This window comes from Humulus lupulus, chromosome 5 (assembly GCF_963169125.1).
Source record: "Humulus lupulus chromosome 5, drHumLupu1.1, whole genome shotgun sequence".
Lineage (NCBI taxonomy): Eukaryota > Viridiplantae > Streptophyta > Magnoliopsida > Rosales > Cannabaceae > Humulus > Humulus lupulus.
This window is the reverse complement of record NC_084797.1, coordinates 221304632-221326043: the sequence shown is the minus strand read 5'-3', so window position 1 is coordinate 221326043 and position 21412 is coordinate 221304632. Positions and strand designations below refer to the sequence as shown.

Here is a 21412-nt window from a genome sequence, read left to right as displayed (position 1 = left end):
GTTACTTTAGGGATGGATTTGGTTCTAAGAAGTTACCATCTAAGTGACTCTTCGGTAAAGCCTCAGTAACAACTTCAACCTGAATCGCTCATAACTACCGCGGGAATCTCTCAAATATCCCGAAGTAGTAGCTATATTGTTGTAATTTAAATTTGTTTATTATTTATTAATTAAAGTTGGTTGACCCCGTCAAAGCAGGATATTTCTCATGTACAATCCATGAGCCTATAAACAAATGGCTCATGGCATCATTTTGAGAGAGCTGATCTTTGCGAGACTTGGAGACTCTCTAATTTTGAGACTTTGAGACTGTTACTTGGGGCATTCTTAGGGTACTTTTTAGAGAGAGAAAACTTGTATTCTTGAGAGAGAAACTCTGTATTTTTCTACTTACACTTGAGAAACTCAGTTGACTCAGGCTCATCTAATCTTAAGTGTAGGCTACATATATCACAACTCCAAGTGGATTAGGCTGTTACAAACAAATTGGGGCTGAACCACTATAAAATTACTTGTGTTATTTATTTTCTATTCAAGGTTTATTGTCATTTTTACGTCTACTTGCAGTTGACCAAAATCGTGGTCAACAAATATAAATTACAAAATTCCTATGCCCCAAAATGGCTTACAATTTTTTGTATATCTAGAAAAATTAAGAACATTTCCTAACCCAAAAAACGCCATGAAAACCAACCCTTAAGAACATAAACTATTCATACACAAACGTCTATCCATTCATATATTACACATAATATAAAAATGCATATGATACTCGCACAGTAATTAACATATGTAGGGACTAAAGATGGCTCTGGTACCAATTGTAAGGAACGATTCCTAGTGCGCAACAGAAATTGCGGTAATGGTATACAACAAAAAACTTTCATATAAACAATCTTTATATGAGGATCATCTAATATGCAATATGTTAATCAATATATATAAAATAATACGAAACGATTTACCTCTCGTAGCCTATCAAGAATCCTTGAATCTTTTCGTATGTATTTCGATCTTCCTATCCTTGCTTGAGTACTCACACCTAGATCTTCCAAGACGTTCTCTGCACCTCAAGATGTGGGTGGGCACATAGAGAACAAGGATCAATTTTTTGAATCACAAGTATTCTCAACACATGAGACTTTTGATTATAGGCTAAAGAGAATAGGTTTTTCTTTTTGTGAAAAAGATGATAGTTTTTCTTCTTGTACAAAAAAAATTGACAAAAACTTGTTGTTTCTATTTTCTATCAAAATAGAATATATAGAAATTATTATCATAATAATAATGAAGAAAAATCAATCACCTTTTATAATAATAATGATGATAGACAAAAATCTAACATTCCATTTTAAAACTCCTTTTAAAATGTTTGATTAATTAATTAAAAAATAAAAATAAAAAATAAATATCAGATAATATCTTATGTGCCACACGTATAGAGTAGTCCAAGCCCTATGCATGTAGCCTATCCCTGAAAAATTGGATTTTGATTTTTCATGTGTTTTTATTTTTAATTAATGAATAATTAGATATTCAAATATAAGGTATCATATTTTTAAGGAAAATATAACTACTTAAATTTCAAAATTCAAAATTCAAAATTTGAATTTCCATCATCATCTTATTATTAATTAAATGAATATAATAATCAAAACCAATTTTGACTATCCATATTTATTTATTCACACTTAAATAAATATAATTGATTAAAATCAATTTCTTTTATTTCTACACAATTTCAAAATTGCACAAATGCAATAATAAATTGTGCAACTTCAATTATCACAGAATTGCACATTTATCCCGAAGAATAAATATTCTCTCAAATAGTCCATTCATAGTTTAACACTTGTATCAACTCTTCCCTTGATTAGTATTGATCGAGCCGCCCCGGGGACCTATGGACCAATAATTCCAAGCTCCAATAAATAAAAGATTATTAACCAAAACTCTTTGATTCAAGAATCATATTTATTAATCTCATGATTATTCTACTATAAAAATGAGACTAAACTCTTGAGAATTAAAGACATATATTTACTGAGTACTTTATTGTAATCACAAAGTGTCCATTGATATAATCATTACATACAAACTAATCATCTATTGATGATTCATAATTAAATGGGAATAAAATTACTGTTTTACCCTTTTAATTATATCTTGATTCTTAGTGTACCATTGAATTTACTAGTGAAAATTAATTCATAATCTGATTATGAATTTGATGCCAATAACCTTTACAGTTCCAAAAGCCAACCCAAAAGGGAATCATCATTCAATCTATAAGAAGGTATAGATTCCATATATGTTAAACTATGTCTCCAGCCATATGCATCATTGAGTCCCCAAAACAATTGTTCTTAGCTTGATCATTCTAACAAACCGTAACACATGAATCAAAGGATCAAGTAACATATATAGGAGTTCATAGTAACTTCGGGATTAAGATCAGTTTGTATATGATCATCAGTTTATGTGTTTTATGATACTACGAAACGGTATTTAAACAAGTATTAATAAATCGCATCTAGTCCAGTTTTACATACTCTCAGCATGCAAAGTACCTCCACTAAAGTGTCCTACTATACTAGTAACCCGGATCTAGGTCACATGTATTCATAATACTAGTGGACCGTACTAGCAGTAATTAATCTAAAGATTTCATAACTTTATTTTACTGCAAACTATTTAAGATCATTATCTCAATCTCGATCCTCTCATACCAATATGAGATTGAGACTACATAGATGAACTTGAGCATTTTATGATATTTACTTAATATTATTAGGAATAATATAGTACATAAGCTACATATATACAATAATTCAATTCAATTATTTATTTCATTAAAACCATTGTCTACTACAATTTCTTTTAGGGCACAATTCCCAACAATGTTCTCCAACTCCTTTGATACCAGTGAGCTTTGTTGATGAGAATTGGTGGATGGGGTTGTTGTAAAGTGGTTTTTTCGAAGTGTCGAACTACTCATCAATCATTTTGATCAAGTCTTTGACTTTCTCAGGTTGCTCCACCGATCCACACATTCCCATAGGGACATAATGAACATGATGCTGAGGCAATCGGATCACTCTCATTTTTCATATAGTGCGATCTCAGCAGCAGTGCTAGTTGCAGTAATTGCAGCAGGTTTGTCCTTCCTTATTGCATAGTCCATATCGACGCAACCTAAGTGAAGAAGAACTTGTTCCTTCCAGATTTTGAAATTATTACCCCTAAGCTCAGGAATTTCGGTAAGGATTTCAGCAAAACTAGAGGGGGATGAAGAAGTTGCATGAATAGGATTACAAATTTCGATTTCTAAAGATTGAGGCTTAATGAAGTCATGTTTTACCAATGTATAACATGTTGAAAGATGAAATTTTATTAAACAAAAATTGTCTGTGGGCTAAATTTTTAATTTAATAAAATTAGATGTACATTATGATATATTATTCAAACAAATTATTTGGGATAAATTAAGGTTTGATATTTCTAACTAAATTAAACTTTATGATAAAATTATTAAATTAATTATCAATACTCTTGTGGGTAAATTAAGAAAATTAATTTAATATATTATCCTAATTAATTATATAAATATAATAAAATCCTTGTGGGGTAAAATTATTATATCTATATAATCAATCCCAATTTATGTCCATTATGTGATCTTTTCGTATTAATATATAATTTTATATAATTAAAGATGTTGTGGCTACTCCCTAATTATTTAAAATTTTATGGTTCGCTAGACATTATGTTTTAGGCGCTATGAAGACCTAAGAACAATTTCGTTGTAATATAATAGGCAATCACAGAGAGTAGTGCTCCTATAGTGTGGTTGTCCAAAGATCATTAAAAATTGTTATAGATTGAGCATTTGTCTCAGTTTCATGCGTTTTTATGTCAACCACAAAATTATTTATGTATTATTCATAATTTTATTCACCCTAAATATTTTATGAATATTAATGCGAATATTTTATGAATATCAATGTGCTAAATATTATTCAACCTATCTTAATATTTTAATATAATCTTAATATATCTAGCACAATAACAGAATATACAACATATTTAAAGTCATAAAGTCATACATATAACATAAATATAATTATACTTAGAATAAATTATTTATATGTAGGAAAATAAATACAATAATTTCATATATACACTTAATGGTAGAAAAAATCCATGCTAAATAAGACAATAAAGTCAATTATTGATTTGGTAAATTAATAAAATAATTGCACAAACTTAATTGTAAAGCATAATGTAATTACATTCTTAAAATAACATAATTATTTAACATTGCATGAATAATAACAAATATATCATACAATGAATACACCAAAATAACATATTTGCACATTTTAATTAATTTCCAAATAACATATAAATTACCAAAATTATATGTTTGAATTAAATTGGCAAAAAATTAAAAAATAAAATTTATTGTCTAAATAAGCATTAAAATCAAGAAAATAATAAAATTCCAAAAATAAATTTAAAAGGTAGTTTTTCGGAATTTTTATGAATTTTTCTTCAATTTTTTTTAAATTCTCCTTTGGGGAAACAACTTGTCGCTTCCCCTTGTTTGTGTCGTACGGCCAAAGAAATCGACAAGTCATTTTCAGCACTTCAATGGAAAATGATATGTCGTTTAGTGTTGTCTTCTTCAGCCACCCGGGTCGTTTTGACCCGTTTTTATGCAATTGGGTCACGCGACCAGGTTTCAAAACCCGATCGGAATTGCACATTTTTATTGTCCAAATCAAGATTTTAAAGCCCAGATTTTACCAAAATGTGTGCTAAAGGGATTCATGGCATTTGTTTGCTTAAAAAACTACTAAAAAATTGATTTTAATTTCAAAAAGATTTTTCGGCCATTATTGGTTTATGAGGTTTTTAAAGCTATCAATGGTTTCAAAACTCACCTTTTATTCAACAAACACATTAGAAAACAAAAGCTAAAGAGCTTCTAATGGTATTTACTTTGAAAAATAGTTTTGAATTATAAAACCAAAAAATAAAAAAATTTATAAACGTTCGGCTATGAACGTGTGGGATTCCAAAAATTATGCTTCCATTGTTTTTAAACTAGTTTCACAAATAACAAATCATTAGAAACACTTAACAAAAGATTTCTAATGCAACTAAAATTGAGAAACAAATTTGAATTAGTATACTAAGATTTTAAACCATTCGGCAAGATCACATACATGAATATATATATATGTATATATGAAAACATAGCCATATATAAATATATATATATATATGCATACAACATACCAAGGTATAGTTAAGCATGACTCTTGAAACCAAATGTTAGATTAAAAACTAATCTAAATGCATAACAATCATAATGTGGAATATACAGATTGTTACATAAAATTTAAAAGACCGAATATGTGTACCTCCAGTCATTGCTATTGATAATCTTGATCTATAACTTTAGATCTACAAAAGAAAAGTTAATAAATTAGAACGAGTACACAAGCTTCCAAGTTCTCACTAATCCTTTTAGATGGAGTTACTGAAAGACAGAAAATGAGCAGTGAGCTTGGGGACCGGTATGCTATATTTATAGAGTGAGACATTTTATCAAAGTCTATCACATATTGAGATATTCTCTCAATTAGTTGGGTTATACAAAATCGGGTAACAAATAATGTTGATCAATAATTAAAATATTTGCTAATAAATAAAATACTAAATTTGATATATTAAATAAATTTAAATTAATTAGTTGTTCATATACCATATAAATAAATATTCTAACATGTTGTATATCTTTAATTAATTAATTGCATATGTCGTGCATCAGTTTATGACGGCCTTTCAGCTATAAATAACAATTCAAGCTTATATTCCTTTATTTGTATCTCTTTCTGAGACTTGAGAGAGTTAAAATATTTTTGTTGTCATCTACGTACTTTGAGATGATGAAGGTGTCACCCATTGCAAACAAGTATACATTATCTTAATTCGGAGTTCAAGTTTAAAGCTGACATTTTGGAAATTGGATTAGAAGAAAGATGTATAAAATCTTGCAGCATGAGTATATATATAAGTTACCTTTATACTTTGTTATATCTTACTAATCATTTTGGGTATATGGCCTCCTAAAATAATATTTTCGAACCACATAAAAAGCTTCTTATTGTTATAAAATAATATAATCTAAAGAAAGAAATAGGAGAACAGATGAGACAGAGTGAATGAGAGAATTTTACTTTATTTCAATGGGGTAGTCTCTTATTTATACAAATATGTGAGCCATAAATTAGGAAACTAAAGAAAATAAATAGTAATTATAGTTAATGGTAATTACTTGAAAAGATTTGGACATCTATATATATCTATTATTTATAACACTACCCCTTGGATGTCCATAATAACTGCCTCAATAAAAACCTTGCCGAAAAAAAACTTAGTGGGACAAAAACTCGGTCAAGGGAAAAATAGTGCAGTATCAAATCACTCCCCCTCATTTTGGCATTCTTAGAGATCTTTTAATCGATGCATTCCGATCTTGTGAACCATCTTCTCGAATGTTGATGTTGGTAATGATTTTGTGAATAAATCTGCAAGATTGTCACTTAATCGAATTTGTTGAACAACAATATCACCATTCTCTTGAAGATTGTGTGTAAAAAAGAATTTTGGTGAAATGTGTTTAGTTCTATCTTCTTTAATGTACCCTCCTTTCAGTTGAGCGATGCAAGCAGCATTATCTTCATAGAGAACTGTTGGCACTTCTTTATTGGCTGTTAATCCACACGTTCCCTGAATATGTTGTGTCATTGATCTTAACCATACACATTCTTGACTTGCCTCGTGAATTGCAAGTATCTCAATATGATTTGAGGAAGTAGCCACCAGAGTTTGCTTTGTTGACCGCCAAGATATAGTAGTGTCACCGCATGTGAACAAATAGTCTATTTGAGATGTAGCCTTATGTGGATCAGATAAATATCCTGCATCTGCGTAGCCAATTAGTTATGACCCACAATTATTAGAATAGAATAATCCTTTATCCATAGTACCCTAAAGATAGCGAAGTGTGTGCTTAATCCCTTTCCAATGTCTATATGTTGGAGCAGAGCTAAATCTTGCTAATAAATTGACAGAAAATGCTATATCAAGTCTTGTACAGTTAGCAAAATACATTAATGCTCCTATTGCACTAAGATGTGGTACTTCAGGACCAAGGAGCTCTTCATATTCTTCTCTAGGTCGTAAAGGGTCCTTCTTCACATCAAGTGATCTCACTACCATTGGGCTACTCAATGGGTGTGATTTATCCATATAAAACTGTTTTAAAATCTTTTCAACATAAGTTGATTGATTAATGAAAATCCCATATTTTAAATGCTCGATTTGTAAACCAAGACAAAATTTTGTTTTTCTAAGATCTTTCATCTTGAACTCTTTCTTTAAATATTCCACAGCTTCTGAAATTTTTTCAAGAGTTCCAATAATATTCAAGTCATCAACATAAACAACAATGATAACAAGCTCAGAACTTGAACTTTTTATAAAAACACATGGGCAAATAGGATCATTTGTATATCCTTCCTTTATTAATAATATTCACTAAGCCGATTGTACCACATGCGTCCTGGTTGCTTTAGTCCATACAATGATCTTTGTAATTTAATTGAGCACATTTCTCGATGGCTTGAATTATATGCATTAGGCATCTTAAATCATTTAGCGATTTTCATGTAAATATCACTATCTAGTGATCGATACAAATAAGGTGTGACTACATCCATTAAACGCATATCAAGTTTTTCACTAACAGCCAGGCTAACCAAATATCTTAATGTTATTACATCCACCACAGGAGAATATGTCTCTTCATAATCAATACCTGGTCTTTGAGAAAATCCTTGTGCTACAAGTCTTGCTTTGTATCTTACAACTTCATTTTTCTCATTTATTTTTCGTACAAATACACATTTGTATCCAACAGGTTTCACACCTTCAGATGTTTGGACTATAGGTCCAAATACTTTGCATTTAGCAAGTGAACTTAATTCTGCTTGAATTGCTTCTTTCCAATTTGGCCAATCTTTTCTATTTTGACATTCTTTGATAGATTTAGGTTCTAGATCCTTGTTTTCATTTACAATTTCTAGCGCTACACTATAAGCAAAAACATTGTCGACAACTACTTCAAGTCGGTCCCATTCTTTCCTTGTGTTAACATAATTTATTGAGATCTCATTATTTCTAATATTTTCAGGTACCTGAATCTCTTCAAGAGATTTGTTTATGTCAACATCTTCCTCAAAATTATCAGCCTCTTCATTAGGACCATCTTGATTATCAGCGTGCTTTAGTCTCATTAGCAAATTGTCCTTCTGGGACTTCAGTTCGAGCTGGAGCATTTTCAGCTGGAATATATGATTTTGTAATTTTCTTTGGGTCAGTGAATGCATCTAGTAATTGATTTGCAATATTTTGCAAATGAATTATTTTTTGAACTTCAAGTTCACATTAATTTGTACGAGGATCAAATTGAGATAATGATTGTGCATTCCATGTAATTTGTTTTTCCAGTTGTTTCTTTTCCCCTCCCCCTAAAGCTAGGAAACTTGTCTCATCAAGACAATCGGCAAAACATGACATAAATATATCTCCAGTTGTGGATTCAAGATATTTAATGATAGACGGAGATTCATAGCCAACATATATTCCCAGCCTCCTTTGAGGACCCATCTTTGTTCGTTGTAGTGGAGCAATCAGAGCATATACTGTACAACCAAAGATTCTTCGATGGGAAATATTTGGCTCCTGACCAAAAGCCAATTGTAATGGGGAGAATTTGTAGTATGATGTTGGCCTAATGCGTACAAGTGTTGCAGCATGTAAAATAGCATGCCCCCAATCTGAAATTGGGAGTTTTGTTCTCATAAGTAATGGTCTTGCGATTAACTGGAGGTGTTTAATAAATGATTATTCTAGACCATTTTGTGTATGTACATGAGCAACAGGATGTTCTACTTTTATCCCTATTGGCATACAATAATCATTAAAAGCATGTGTTGTAAATTTACCAACATTATCAAGATGAACTGTCTTGATTGCATAGTCTGGAAATTGTGCTCGTAATCGAATTATTTGAGCAAGCAATCTTACAAATGCTACATTACGAGTAGATAATAAACAAACATGTGATCATCTAGTTGATGCATCTAACAATACCATAAAATATCTAAATGGTCCACATGGTGGGCTAATAGGCTCACATATGTCTCCCTGAATTCGTCCAAGAAATCCAGGGGATTCAATTCCAACTTTTACTAGTGATGGCTTAATGACTAACTTTCCTTGAGAACAAGCAGCACATGAGAACTCATTGGATAATAGAATCTTCTGGTTCTTCAATAGATGACCATGTGAGTTCTCTATAATTCTACACATCATGATTGAACCGGGATGGCCTAACCGGTCATGCCAAATAATAAGTAAATTTTTCAGGTTTGTGAACTTCTAGTTCACAATAACATGAGTTTCTATTGTACTTATACGTGTAACGTACAAACCTAAAGACAAAGCAGGCAATTTTTCAAATAAACATTTTTTTCTTGAAGCAATAGATGTAATGCAAAGATACTCAATATTATTTTCATCTATTGTCTCAATATGATATTCATTACGACGTATATCTTTAAAACTTAACAGATTCATTTTTGATTTGGTGGATAATAAAGCATCTTCTATAATATTTTTTGTTCCTTTAGGCATCAATATAATGGCTCTTCCGGAACCTTCAATTAAACTTGCAGTGCCTGATATTGTATTAACATTTGCCTCCATTCTTGTTAAATTTTAAAAATATTTATCGCTTCTAAGTATTATATGAGTGGTTGCACTATCCGCCAAACATATATCTCCACCATTATTTGTGGAATCATGTATAAGATGACAAATGTCAATTTCTTCATTAACCAACAAAAACAACAAAAAAAATGATAAGTTTAAAATATAAATACTTAAACAAAAAAATAGTTCATTACATAAACATCCCAAATAAAATAAAACACCTTAAAGTAAATAAATGAAAAGAACATGACAAAGGAAAATGACTCTAATTGTAGACATTCTCATCTCCATTATAGATATTCATGTTGCTATTAATGGAATCTTCATTAAAAAAATATGCAACATCCAAGTGTGTAATATCCAAGGGCTCTTTGAAAAGATCATCATCTTGATAGGCAAAGATGGCTTTTATATTTTTCTCCCCCTTCACAGATGTTTGATAAAGATCAACAAGGTGTTTTTCCGTATGACAAGTACATGACCAGTGTCCTTTCATACCACATCTGAAACATAAGTTTTCATAATTTTTACGATTATTATTTTGAGGACTTTTTCCCTTATTCTCAGTAGTTGTGATATTCATTGGAGTATAAGAGTTGTTATTCTGACCATTACGATGCCAAACATTATTTCGACTATGACCGCAACTTTGATTATAGCCACGACCACGTCCACGACTTTGATTATGGCCACGGCCACGACCATGATTATTATTATAAGATATTGTAGCATTCGCTTCAGGGAGTGGGGTAGACCCAGTTGGGCGAAATTTATGATTTTTCATGAAAAGTTCATTATTTTGTTCTGCTACTAGAAGACATGAAATCAATTTTGAATATTTTTTAAAATTTCGTTCTCTATATTGTTGCTACAGGAGCACATTTGAGGCATGAAAAGTAGTATATGTTTTTTCTAACATTTCATAGTCAGTAACTTTTTCTCCACACAAAAGTAACTTAGAAGTGATATTAAACATTGCAGAGTTATAATCACTTACTGATTTGAAATATTGCAACCTCAGGTGCAACCATTCATTCTTAGCATTTGGCAGTATGACAGTTTTCTGATGGTCATATCTTTCTTTCAAATTTTTCCAAAGAGTAAGAGGATCTTTTATCGTTAAATATTCAGACTTTAACCCCTCATGGAGATGATGGCGGAGGAAAATCATAGCTTTAGCCTTATTTTGTTTTGTTTCAGTATTTTGATCTTTAATGGTGTCTCCAAGACCCATAGCATCTAAGTGGATTTCAGCATCAAGAATCCATGATAAATAATTTCTTCCGGAAATATCAAGTGCCACAAAGTCGAGTTTTGCAAGATTTTCCATGAAGAAAACTCGGTAAGAAACTCGTGCTGATAACGTGTTATAAAATAATATAATCTAGATAAAGAAATAGGAAAAGAGATGAGACAGAGTGAATGAGAGAATTTATAGGAGAAGAGATGAGACAGAGTGAATGAAAGAATTTTCTGAGTACTTTATTTAAAAGGTTTATACCTTTTTGGACCCTGTGTTTTTTCCCATTATCTGTTTGGACCCTGTGTTTTGACAAATTACTTTTTGGACCCTATGTTTTGTAAAATGGTTAAAATAGAACCTTAAACCCGATTTTGGTCAATGTTTTTTCAACTAAAATCACAAATAATTTACCAAACTAACAATTCAGAACAAAAATAAAATCATTCAGCTTAAAAACTGTGCTGTTATATTCAATTTTTTCTTCATCAAAATTGAGTTTAGGGTTCTATTTTAACCATTTTACAAAACATATGATCCAAAAAGTAATTTGTCAAAACACAGGGTCCAAATAGGTAATGAAAAAAAACACAGGGTCCAAAAATGTATAAACTCTTATTTCAATGAGGCCCATATTTATACAAATATGTGAGTCATAGATTAGGAAACTAAAGAAAATGAATAGTAATTATAGTTAATGGTAATTAATTGAAAAGATTTGGACATCCATATATATATATATATATATTATTTATAACACTTATCTTATTTTAATTACTCATTTTTATTATTGTACACATTATGATATAACAATTGATTAATCTGTCTTAACAGAGATAAAATATGGTGTAACAAATTGTGTTTTTGTTACAATAACTTAAACAATATTCCGCATTATAGTATTATAGTAGATTGTTAAGTAAGCACTTAGTAATCTATAAAGATGGAACTTAAAAAAAAAATTGCGATAAGATATCGATCGAATGTATCATAAATAACATCCTACAAAAAAATTATCAATAAAGTAATAGTATTATTAGAAAAAGTTATTTTGTCAAATACCTTTATTATTATTGTTATATGGATCTAGTGCCTTGTTTTATTACAACTTTGCATTTTGTTTTTTTCTTAGGCAGTTCCAAAAACACGATATCTCTTATGTTTGACATTGGAACTAATATATGTATAATAGTGTTTGTAAAATAGACATTTTTTATAGTAATTTTTTTTTTTTCTAAAGTAGATTTTATCGACAATATTTTTAAAAAAAAAATTGGCATGGTGTCCCAAGAATCTCATTATGCTTATGCAATAAACGCATTTTGTTTTCAATTTAAAATTTAAACAGACTTGACTTGAAAAAGAAATGCGAGTTGTAGTATTGTTTTGGATCAGAAATTTTCCAAGAAAGATAGTAATTAATTAATAAAGTTCATCTCTCATGAGATGAGTAGGAATTATAAGTGGCAAAGCAATAATTGGGGTTGAATATTTATGGTCCAAGGGACGAAAAAATTGCTGATGTAGACAATACAAGACAAAAGTAGTACTGTACTGGTAAAATAATTTTAATCTTCCTTCGTTATAATTATTATTATTATTATTATTAAGTTAAAACTTTTACGCTACCCAAGAAAAAAAAAAGGAAAGCTGTAGCACCCTCCTTAATTGGTCTTGGTCATAAATTCATAATCACTTTAGGTTAAACAAGTTTCCATGCATTGCATGCATAATGTACATTTACGTATATAATTTGTATATATATTTACATTTACTATCTCTCTCTCTCTATATATATAATATTACATGTACGGACTGCAGTAGTCCCATATACCTGACCAGAAAAATTTGACAAAATCTTTTGGTACGAACTTATTTGATCCTAAGAGAGGACAATTATTAATTTACAGCACATTGAAGAACTTGTTTCAGGCCATATATCCCAGCTAGTGCTCATAATCAGGGTTTGAACTTTGAAGAGGTGACCATAATGATATTGGAATATATATATATAGACACACATTAATACACCAACAGAAGAAGATCGAAGAAGAAGAAGAAGAAGAAGATGGAGAAATGTTAATTAAAGCACTTGTACAAATTAAGACTGCTACAACAAGTGTTAATTGACTAGTAGTCTAAAAGACAAAAAATTGAAGATTGAAGTGTCTCTCTCAATCCTTAGTCCTTTTACACAACTTTTTCAAAGCTGGGTGTGTCTGACTCAGTAAATTTACACTGAATCCATCTCTGCTACGTACAAAGTAAGTAATTAAATTACATCCATGTGAATGTGATGATTTCATTGTATATAAAAATAAAAATGTATGTATTTTTCCTAGCTATCTGATCCAATTTTACAAAAGTGGTCCTCTTCCTTCTCTTTTCAACATAAAAATGGTACCACATTCTCAGTCCTTGTCTGATGAACATGTCCTTAAAATCAGTCGAGTGTTTTTAACACCAGACCTTATAACAAGTCTGTGATGAGACATATACATCTGTGACTCCCAGCCAGTGCAGCAGCAATCTCAGCCAGATATTACATGTCCTTAATTGGCCCCTAGTGACTAGGCTCCACTACTGCTTCTGAGTTTCCAGAAATCTCTCTTTGCAGAAGTTTTGTTTTAATTTTTATCAACCACTTTTGGGTAATAAAGAACAATTAATAATGACAAGTACAGCTTAATAATGTAACGTCGAAAAAATGTTGGATTCACGAATAATGATAATAATTCCACTAAGCTAATAATTCAATATGTTAACGCATATTTCACATGAAAATTTAAAACTTAAATAATAACACTGGTTTAATTTATTAGGACATATACACTTGCATATCAACTTCATTTCCACCATCATGGAAGATGCTACTTTGACCAGTAACTTCTTCTTGATCCTTGTGGGGGGAACAAATCAACAAGACTGTTTCTGGGAAAACTGTATTTGATTTCAAAAAATAATTAATTAATTGTGGTGGGGCTTCTAAAGGGAATAACTTAATAATTTTTAAACTCACTTTTATTCTTAATTTTCACCAGTGTGTATACATGGCAGACAGATATGGATTACCACATGTATGGTGTGTTTGCACAACAAAGACAATACACGTTCCTTTGGATGCTTGGTAGAAAACATATACATACTTATAAAGCTAAAAGATTTTAGAGAAAAAGATATGCACAAAGAAAGTGACCTAAAACTTTCATGTTTTTTATGTTCAAACGCTTCTTTCCACTTCTTCAAGCTTTCATCACCAAAAGAAGCCTGCTCAATGTCGTACCTACACTCCTCTGATCACCAAGCTCGTAGCACCGTGGTGGGGATGTCTCCCTCATTCTCGGTCCCTGTTGGAAGAAACCACCACTAACAGTCCATTCCTATTCAACACTATGATTAGAGCTTACGCCACAAGGGTCTTTCCAATCAGAGCTTTACGCATTTGTGATGGATTCAAATGTTTAAAGGAGCTGTTCCTGTTTCAGGATATGCCAGAAATGGGTATTGCTTCTTGGAACTCCATAATTGCTTCTAATGTTCAGGTCAAAGACACTATTTCGGGGAATGGGTTAAATCTCTTACGTGAAATGCGAGCTTCTAAAGTGAAAGCTACAGAATAACACTTATAAGTGCCTAAACAAGTGCATTGAAGATTTGTTGCTTTGGTACTACCAAGATTGAAGGATATCTTATCTTGTACACTAGTTGTCAAACAGGTCTCCTAATTATGATGGAAGCATATATATTATACTATACATTAGTAGAAAATCAAATGTGAAGATGTTGTCGTTTTCCCTTTTTCTTTATCTAGAGACTGTTATTTGTAGGTCTCATAGGGTAGCAAATTTGGTACTAAATAATTGGACAGCGGTGTACTCAAAGAAGGAGAGCCATTCTCAGGGTCAACAAAAGGAGGAGTGGTGGGGAAGGAACCAATAGCATCAGCTACAATGTAAATGAATTTTCAAAACACAGTAAAAGTTGTAAAACATGTGCTGCCTGACCTTCATCTCACTTTTCAGCTACAGCACTCCAAGAATAGGCCATGCGAATTATAAAGACAGCATTGATAAGAATCATGATGTCGACTATGAGACCTAAGTAAAGAGGTTTCAAACCTTAGCTTAAAAAATAATGCCCCACTTGCCAATTTTTACAAAGTAAAAGGCATCTAAACTTCTCCCTCATCCTGGTTTGTCATGTCATTTCGGATGAGGATTTCCATTTTTTTTAACTAGGTTCCCTGCCAAGCTTTACAATATTTGGGGACCTGGAAACTATAACAATGACTATGTGAGTATTCAAGAGAGACTCGAACCTTAGACCTAGTGCAAGCAAACCCCTCTTAGGCAATGAAAATCTCCATCATGAGAGAGAAGGAAATTGGATACAACAGCATGTGCAAGATGGACATGCCTAAAGAGACCAAAATCAATTTATACCATTCCTGAGGGAATAATCCGACTTCACTCGAACCCAATTGTTGGCCATAGAAAATGATGGATCTCACATAAGATAGCAACAACAATAGTACAAAGATCTACTGCACTTTTGTAACGATGTTAACACCTTCCAACACAGGGAAGAATATAACAAAATAGCTCACCCAAACTGGCAATGGCATATGCGAGGACAAGAAGATATCGAACCTATTGAATCATGTTTTAACTAGCTCTGTTCCATAAAGTAAGATCTTTGATTCGATAGCCTATTATCAGAAAACTCAATTTCGAACTCTAGGCCTTTATCTCTTTTGCAACTGCCAAAGATGAAATATCAATACAGTTGATTGTTTCTTGTCAAACACTCTTGCAACATTAGGATTCATGTGCTACCCTACCCCTATTGTATTCAGCATGTTGTTCCCTATTAGGTTCCACATTTACAAGGCACCAATTGCCCAAATAAAGATTTCCAATTCTATAACTCATTTGCAGGCTTTCCAATGCTATAGCCCATAGAGATGAGTGAGATCAGGTCAACCAAAAATGATACTTCCGTGATTTTTTGCAAAGACTACTCTTTCAGTTAGAAAATTACTATTCATAATCAAACGTAATTGCAGCAGTTATCTCATACAATGGAACGATAAAATTGGTACACAATCATTTAGAGTGGATAGTAGCAGCTAGCAGTCAACACTTTCCCATGGTCAAAATTTGTTCACGCTGATCATTCAACAAATGCAGAAACAAACACCAAAATAAAAAAAGAGTTTCATTTAGCTTGATGAAACAATCATTCAAAATGAATTTGTACACTGCTAATTCCACCAGTGAAAGACTATAAATACTATATCCCAAAATCAAGGGGAAGATTGGATCTTCCAAACAATGATCATTGATTATGATTACAGATAAGGATCTTAACAAATTAGTACATACAATACAATTGTTGCTAACAGATACAGAGCTTTTGATATCAGTTTAGATTTATCAAAAATCATTTTTTTTTTCCACAAATGGAAGAATTGCTTTGGTAATTTGTTACCTCAAAAGAATTTCTCAATCTTCAGAAAATGCAAAGCGAAGAGACCTTCAAGCACACCCAAAAGAGCCCCTGCAAATACATCGACAACGAAATGCCGTCCGAGCAAAACCCTAGACGCAGAAGTGGCCGCTGCCCAGACCCAAACAAGCGCAATGAGCAAATTTACGATCTTGCCTTCGGAGCCGAGGGCATCGGCAAAGACGGAGGCGGAGAGGTGAACAAGGGAGGCGACAAGGAAAACCCTAGAGGAATGGCCGCTGGGAAAGGAGAAGTGGTCGGCCGAAACGGCGACGTTCATGGTGGGGTTGTAGTGAGGGCGGGAGCGACGGACGGAAATCTTGATGAGGCAGACGAGGACAAGGTCAAGGAGGAGGCCGAGGAGGAAGGGGATGATAAATGGTCGGAGCTGGCGAGCCGGGAGGAGGGAGAGGGAGATGGGGAAGAAGAAGCGAAAATCGGCTGATAGTTCGAGGAGGAAGAGGATGAAGTGAGGAAGGAATGGTCGGCAGAGAGTGTGGAGCTGGAACGAGACCTTGCTGTCTAAGCTTATTATGCCGCCGAGGATGAGCGGCGAAGTGGTGGCTCCGGTGATGGTGCTGGGTTCCGCCGGGGACGAGGAGGAGGAAGACGAGTCCATTGGGCTCTGTTTGGGCCGCCAAGAGATTAGAATGGAGAGCTGAAATTTGGATTCCTATAAAGCAGAGTCAAAATGGGCCTGGGCCCAATAAATTAATGATCCGGGAAATTTAAAAAAGAGAACGGAATATGGGAATCTTAGCTAAACTTTAAATATATATAACAAAAAAAATAATTAAGCCAAATATACTAATACACGCTTAATACAAAAATATAAATATGGAATTTCAATAAATTAACAAACCAGATTCCCATAATTTTCGATCAAGAAAAAGATTTCACCAACTGCCAATCAAAAAAAAAAATTTCCGCGTACAACAATTCATCGACCATTTTTTCCGATCACAACTTCATATTCTCCATTGTTTCCGATTAAGAATTGGTGGCTGCTACTCTCATCTTCGTCTCCTCTTGGTAAATATTCCGACAGTAACATCATCTTTCTCCAGTCATCCAATTAAACATTCAATTCAATTTCAGATCAATTGATCTTCTTCTCCGGCAGCTGAAACTGCATTTGGATTCTTTTCCAATAAACAGATATTTTTCTCCGATTACATCCCCTGCTTTTACCTTCGTTCACATCAGCAAAAGTAGAAATCCATCCACTTCTCTGATTTCTCAAACAGGTAAGCAAATATTTTTTCAAATATACGACATGCAAAATATTTACACAAAGAATCTGCAAATTACTTCCTGATAAAAGTCTTGACTCAAACTACTTGTTTCAAAACTTTTTTAATTACACACATGAAACCAGTTACATCACAAAAAAGTTCAACATTTACATAATTCAAATATTACAAAAAATATAAAAATAACAACAAAATAAATACAATAACAAGTTACATATGAAAAATAATAATAATAACATTCTGCATAATAATTTATCATGAAAAATGTAAAAATAGAAACTGATTTATGTTTATGAAACCAGTTACACAATATAATTTTAACTTTGCATATTTGAAAAATAAAAAAATATATAAAAAAGACAACACATTCACTAAAGTAACCAGTTACACACACAAAAACAGAATTTAATGCAACATAAATAATTATGGAACCTGGAAAATAGTTCTCGATTCACTAAAAGAAACCGTTTACTTAAATAATTTCAACATTAATAATATTCATTCACTAACACAACCAGATGCATTTTAAACATCACTAAAAATTATGTTGTGCTATATTGCAGATATGGAGTCCATAATGACATTGATTCGTTTTGGAGGAAAATGGACAAATAGATATCAGTATGATGACTACACCATGACTGGACTGATAATACCAACAAATTGCTCTCTAAACAATTTGGTTCATTTAGTGAAAACTGAGATAAAATGCAATATTCAAAATATTGAGCTGAGTTACCAGTTATCACCAGGTATGTCACCAATGAAATTACTCACTGACAATTCAGTACTATTCTACATTGAGCTGAAAAAGAGGCAAAATGAAGTAACTGAGCTACCACTATGCATCACCACTGTTGATCAAACAATAGCTGAAATTGTTCAACACAATACATATGAAGAAGAAACACAAAAACAGAACACAGATTTAGAAAAGCTAGTTCTTCAACTAAACAACGAGCAACCAGCTACAAAATTACAATATGATGAAGCAACCTACACGAGAAATAACCAGGTACAAACCTTCCCAAATATTATAGACATAGCTGATGATGTAGCAGAATTTATCATATAGAGAATAGAAGAAAACAAAAGAAAAAGAGAAGAAGAAACAGAAATTATAACTGATCATAAAATTTTCAAAGTTGAAGAAGGCCAGATTTATAAGGACAAAAAGCTCTTAAAATCTGCTCTATGTTATTATGCTATGATCCACAATATCCAATTCAAGACAAAAAGATCTGAACCGAGAGAGTACTTGGTAACCTGTGTGGATGACAATTGTAACTGGTTACTTAGAGCTTCAAAGTTCAGGAAAACAGAAACATTTAAAATCAGAAAGTATGTAAAAACTCACACCTGCTCCTTGGATATCATTATGGAAGACCACAGGCAGGCTAATTGCAATGTCATTGGGGAACTAATAAAATCAAAATACATGTCAATAAAGAGAGTACACACACCACATGACATAATCAACGACATGCTAGATGATTATGGTGTTTCAATAGGGTACCAAAAAGCCTGGAGAGCAAGAGAAAAAGCTTTAGAATTGGCAAGGGGAAACCAAGATGATTCATACCAAAAACTTCCCATCTACCTTCACATGCTAAAAGTCTCGAACCCAGGTACAATAACACACCTGGTTACAGACAATACAGTTCACTTCAAATATATGTACCTAGCATTTGCAAATTCCATCAAATGATGGAAACACTGTAGGCCAGTCATTGTGATAGATGGAACTGACTTGAAGACATCATTTGGGAGAACTTTATTCACCACTTCAACAATGGATGCTAACAACAACATATTTCCATTAGCCTTTGGAATAGGAGACTCTGAAAATGATTCATCTTGGCTATGGTTTTTCACAAAGCTAAAGGAGACATATGGAGAAAGAGAAGGTACCGTTTTCTTTTTTATATTCTTATTGAAACAAACTAAACTCATAAAATTATCAGTTTAATAATAATCCAACAATAAAATAGTAAAAACAGTGTAAAAAAAAATAACAGTCATATAAATTAATGAAACCAGTTACTCAATTAGGACAGAATAACCAGTTACTCCATTGTGATTTTGCAAACAAGTATGGCAATCGTTTCAGACAGGCATAAAAGCATAGAAAATGTTATAGACGATGTATACCCAAAAGCTTTCCATGGAGCATGCATATTCCACCTGTTAACACAACATCAAAGTCAATTTCGGTGTCCATGGGGAGGACTTAAACCTAAACTTTGTCAAAGCAGCAAAGGCATACAGGGTACAATCATTTGAGCACTACATGCATGAAATAGACAAGATTGACACACGCATAAGACCGTATTTACAAAAAATTAGATATTCAACTTGGGCTAGATGCCATGCTCCAACAAGAAGATATACAATGATGACATCAAATATAGCTGAATCAATAAATGATGCATTGAAAGCTGCAATAATGCTGCCAATCACTACAATGATGGAGGGCCTTCGAAGTTTAGTTCAAAAATGGGTATGGAAAAATGGCAACGAAGCAAACGGAACATTCACACAAGTAACAACAGATACTGAAAATGTGCTTAGAGAAAACTTTATTCGTGCCATTAAATTTCAGGTACCTGACATATATTGAGCACTGAATATTATTTACCAAAACTTTTAGTAACCAGTTACTCAAAAATATCACAATATCCAATTTCTAACATGTATTCCTCTACTAAAATAAACAGGTCTTCCCAGTAAACACTATACTGTACCAAGTTGTGGTTGAACAGAAAGGAATTTTTTTGGTCAACCTAATGGAGAAAACATGTGAATGCAAAAGGTTCCAACAAGATGAAATACCGTGTGCACATGCAATAGCAATATTCGCCAAAACACGGCTGAAAACATATGATTATGTTGTTGATTACTACAAAACTACAACTATGAAAGCAACATATGAGTCAACTGTTCATCCATTTCCAAATGAAAGCGAATGGACACTGCCAGAGACTTTAAACAAAATTGTCCTACCACCAAAATCAAGAAAACCACCAGGCTGCCCTAGAAGGAAAAGAATCAGATCTAGAGGAGAACCAAAGGTGCAGATAAAATGTGGAAGATGCGCGCAGCCAGGACATAATAGAAAAACATGCAGGAATGAACCAATCCCAAAGCAGCGAAACCAAACAAAGTCAAAGAAAATAGAAAAATAATTTTCTAAAGAATAGATATACTACAATTTCAATAATTTCCATTGATGTAATAAAATTGTATCCTAATGTTTTCTACTTCAATAAAAGTACAAACTTTTTAAGCATTTTACATTTTATAAACTTGATACTCAACTTCATGGTTCCAAACACAAGATATTCTAAATCGGAAGACTAAAGTACCTGGTTACAACACATATTATAGAAAGAAAAAAAAACAGATACTATAAGTAAATTTAACAAACGACTACATATACATGTAACCAACGATTTAAAAACCTAATTATATAATCAAAAATCTTTCACACAAAAAAAACATAAATATTATAAACTTGATACTCAACTTCTTGGTTCCAACATAAGATATTCAAAATCTGAAG

The 21412-nt window shown here is 32.3% G+C and overlaps 2 protein-coding genes across 2 annotated transcripts; one reads left to right on the top strand and one right to left on the bottom strand.

Annotated features, from left to right (window-relative positions):
• Nucleotides 1-16293: 16293 nt before the first annotated feature.
• LOC133778216 (probable lipid phosphate phosphatase beta) lies at nt 16294-17265 on the bottom strand. Its single transcript, XM_062218087.1, has one exon. The coding sequence runs from the start codon at nt 17214-17216 to the stop codon at nt 16581-16583; it is 636 nt and encodes a 211-aa protein (XP_062074071.1). The 5' UTR covers nt 17217-17265; the 3' UTR covers nt 16294-16580.
• Nucleotides 17266-20245: 2980 nt separating this feature from the next.
• LOC133779968 (uncharacterized) lies at nt 20246-21035 on the top strand. The gene is made up of 2 exons (XM_062219859.1): nt 20246-20452; nt 20568-21035. The coding sequence occupies exons 1-2, from the start codon at nt 20246-20248 to the stop codon at nt 21033-21035; spliced, it is 675 nt and encodes a 224-aa protein (XP_062075843.1).
• Nucleotides 21036-21412: the final 377 nt, after the last annotated feature.

Coding starts and splice junctions, on each gene's coding strand:
- LOC133778216 (XM_062218087.1), bottom strand. CDS start 17,216: ATGGACTCGTCTTCCTCCTCCTCGTCCCCGGCGGAACCCAGCACCATC.
- LOC133779968 (XM_062219859.1), top strand. CDS start 20,246: ATGACATCAAATATAGCTGAATCAATAAATGATGCATTGAAAGCTGCA. Junction 20,453..20,567: donor TTCGTGCCATTAAATTTCAG/GTACCTGACATA, acceptor TAAAATAAACAG/GTCTTCCCAGTAAACACTAT.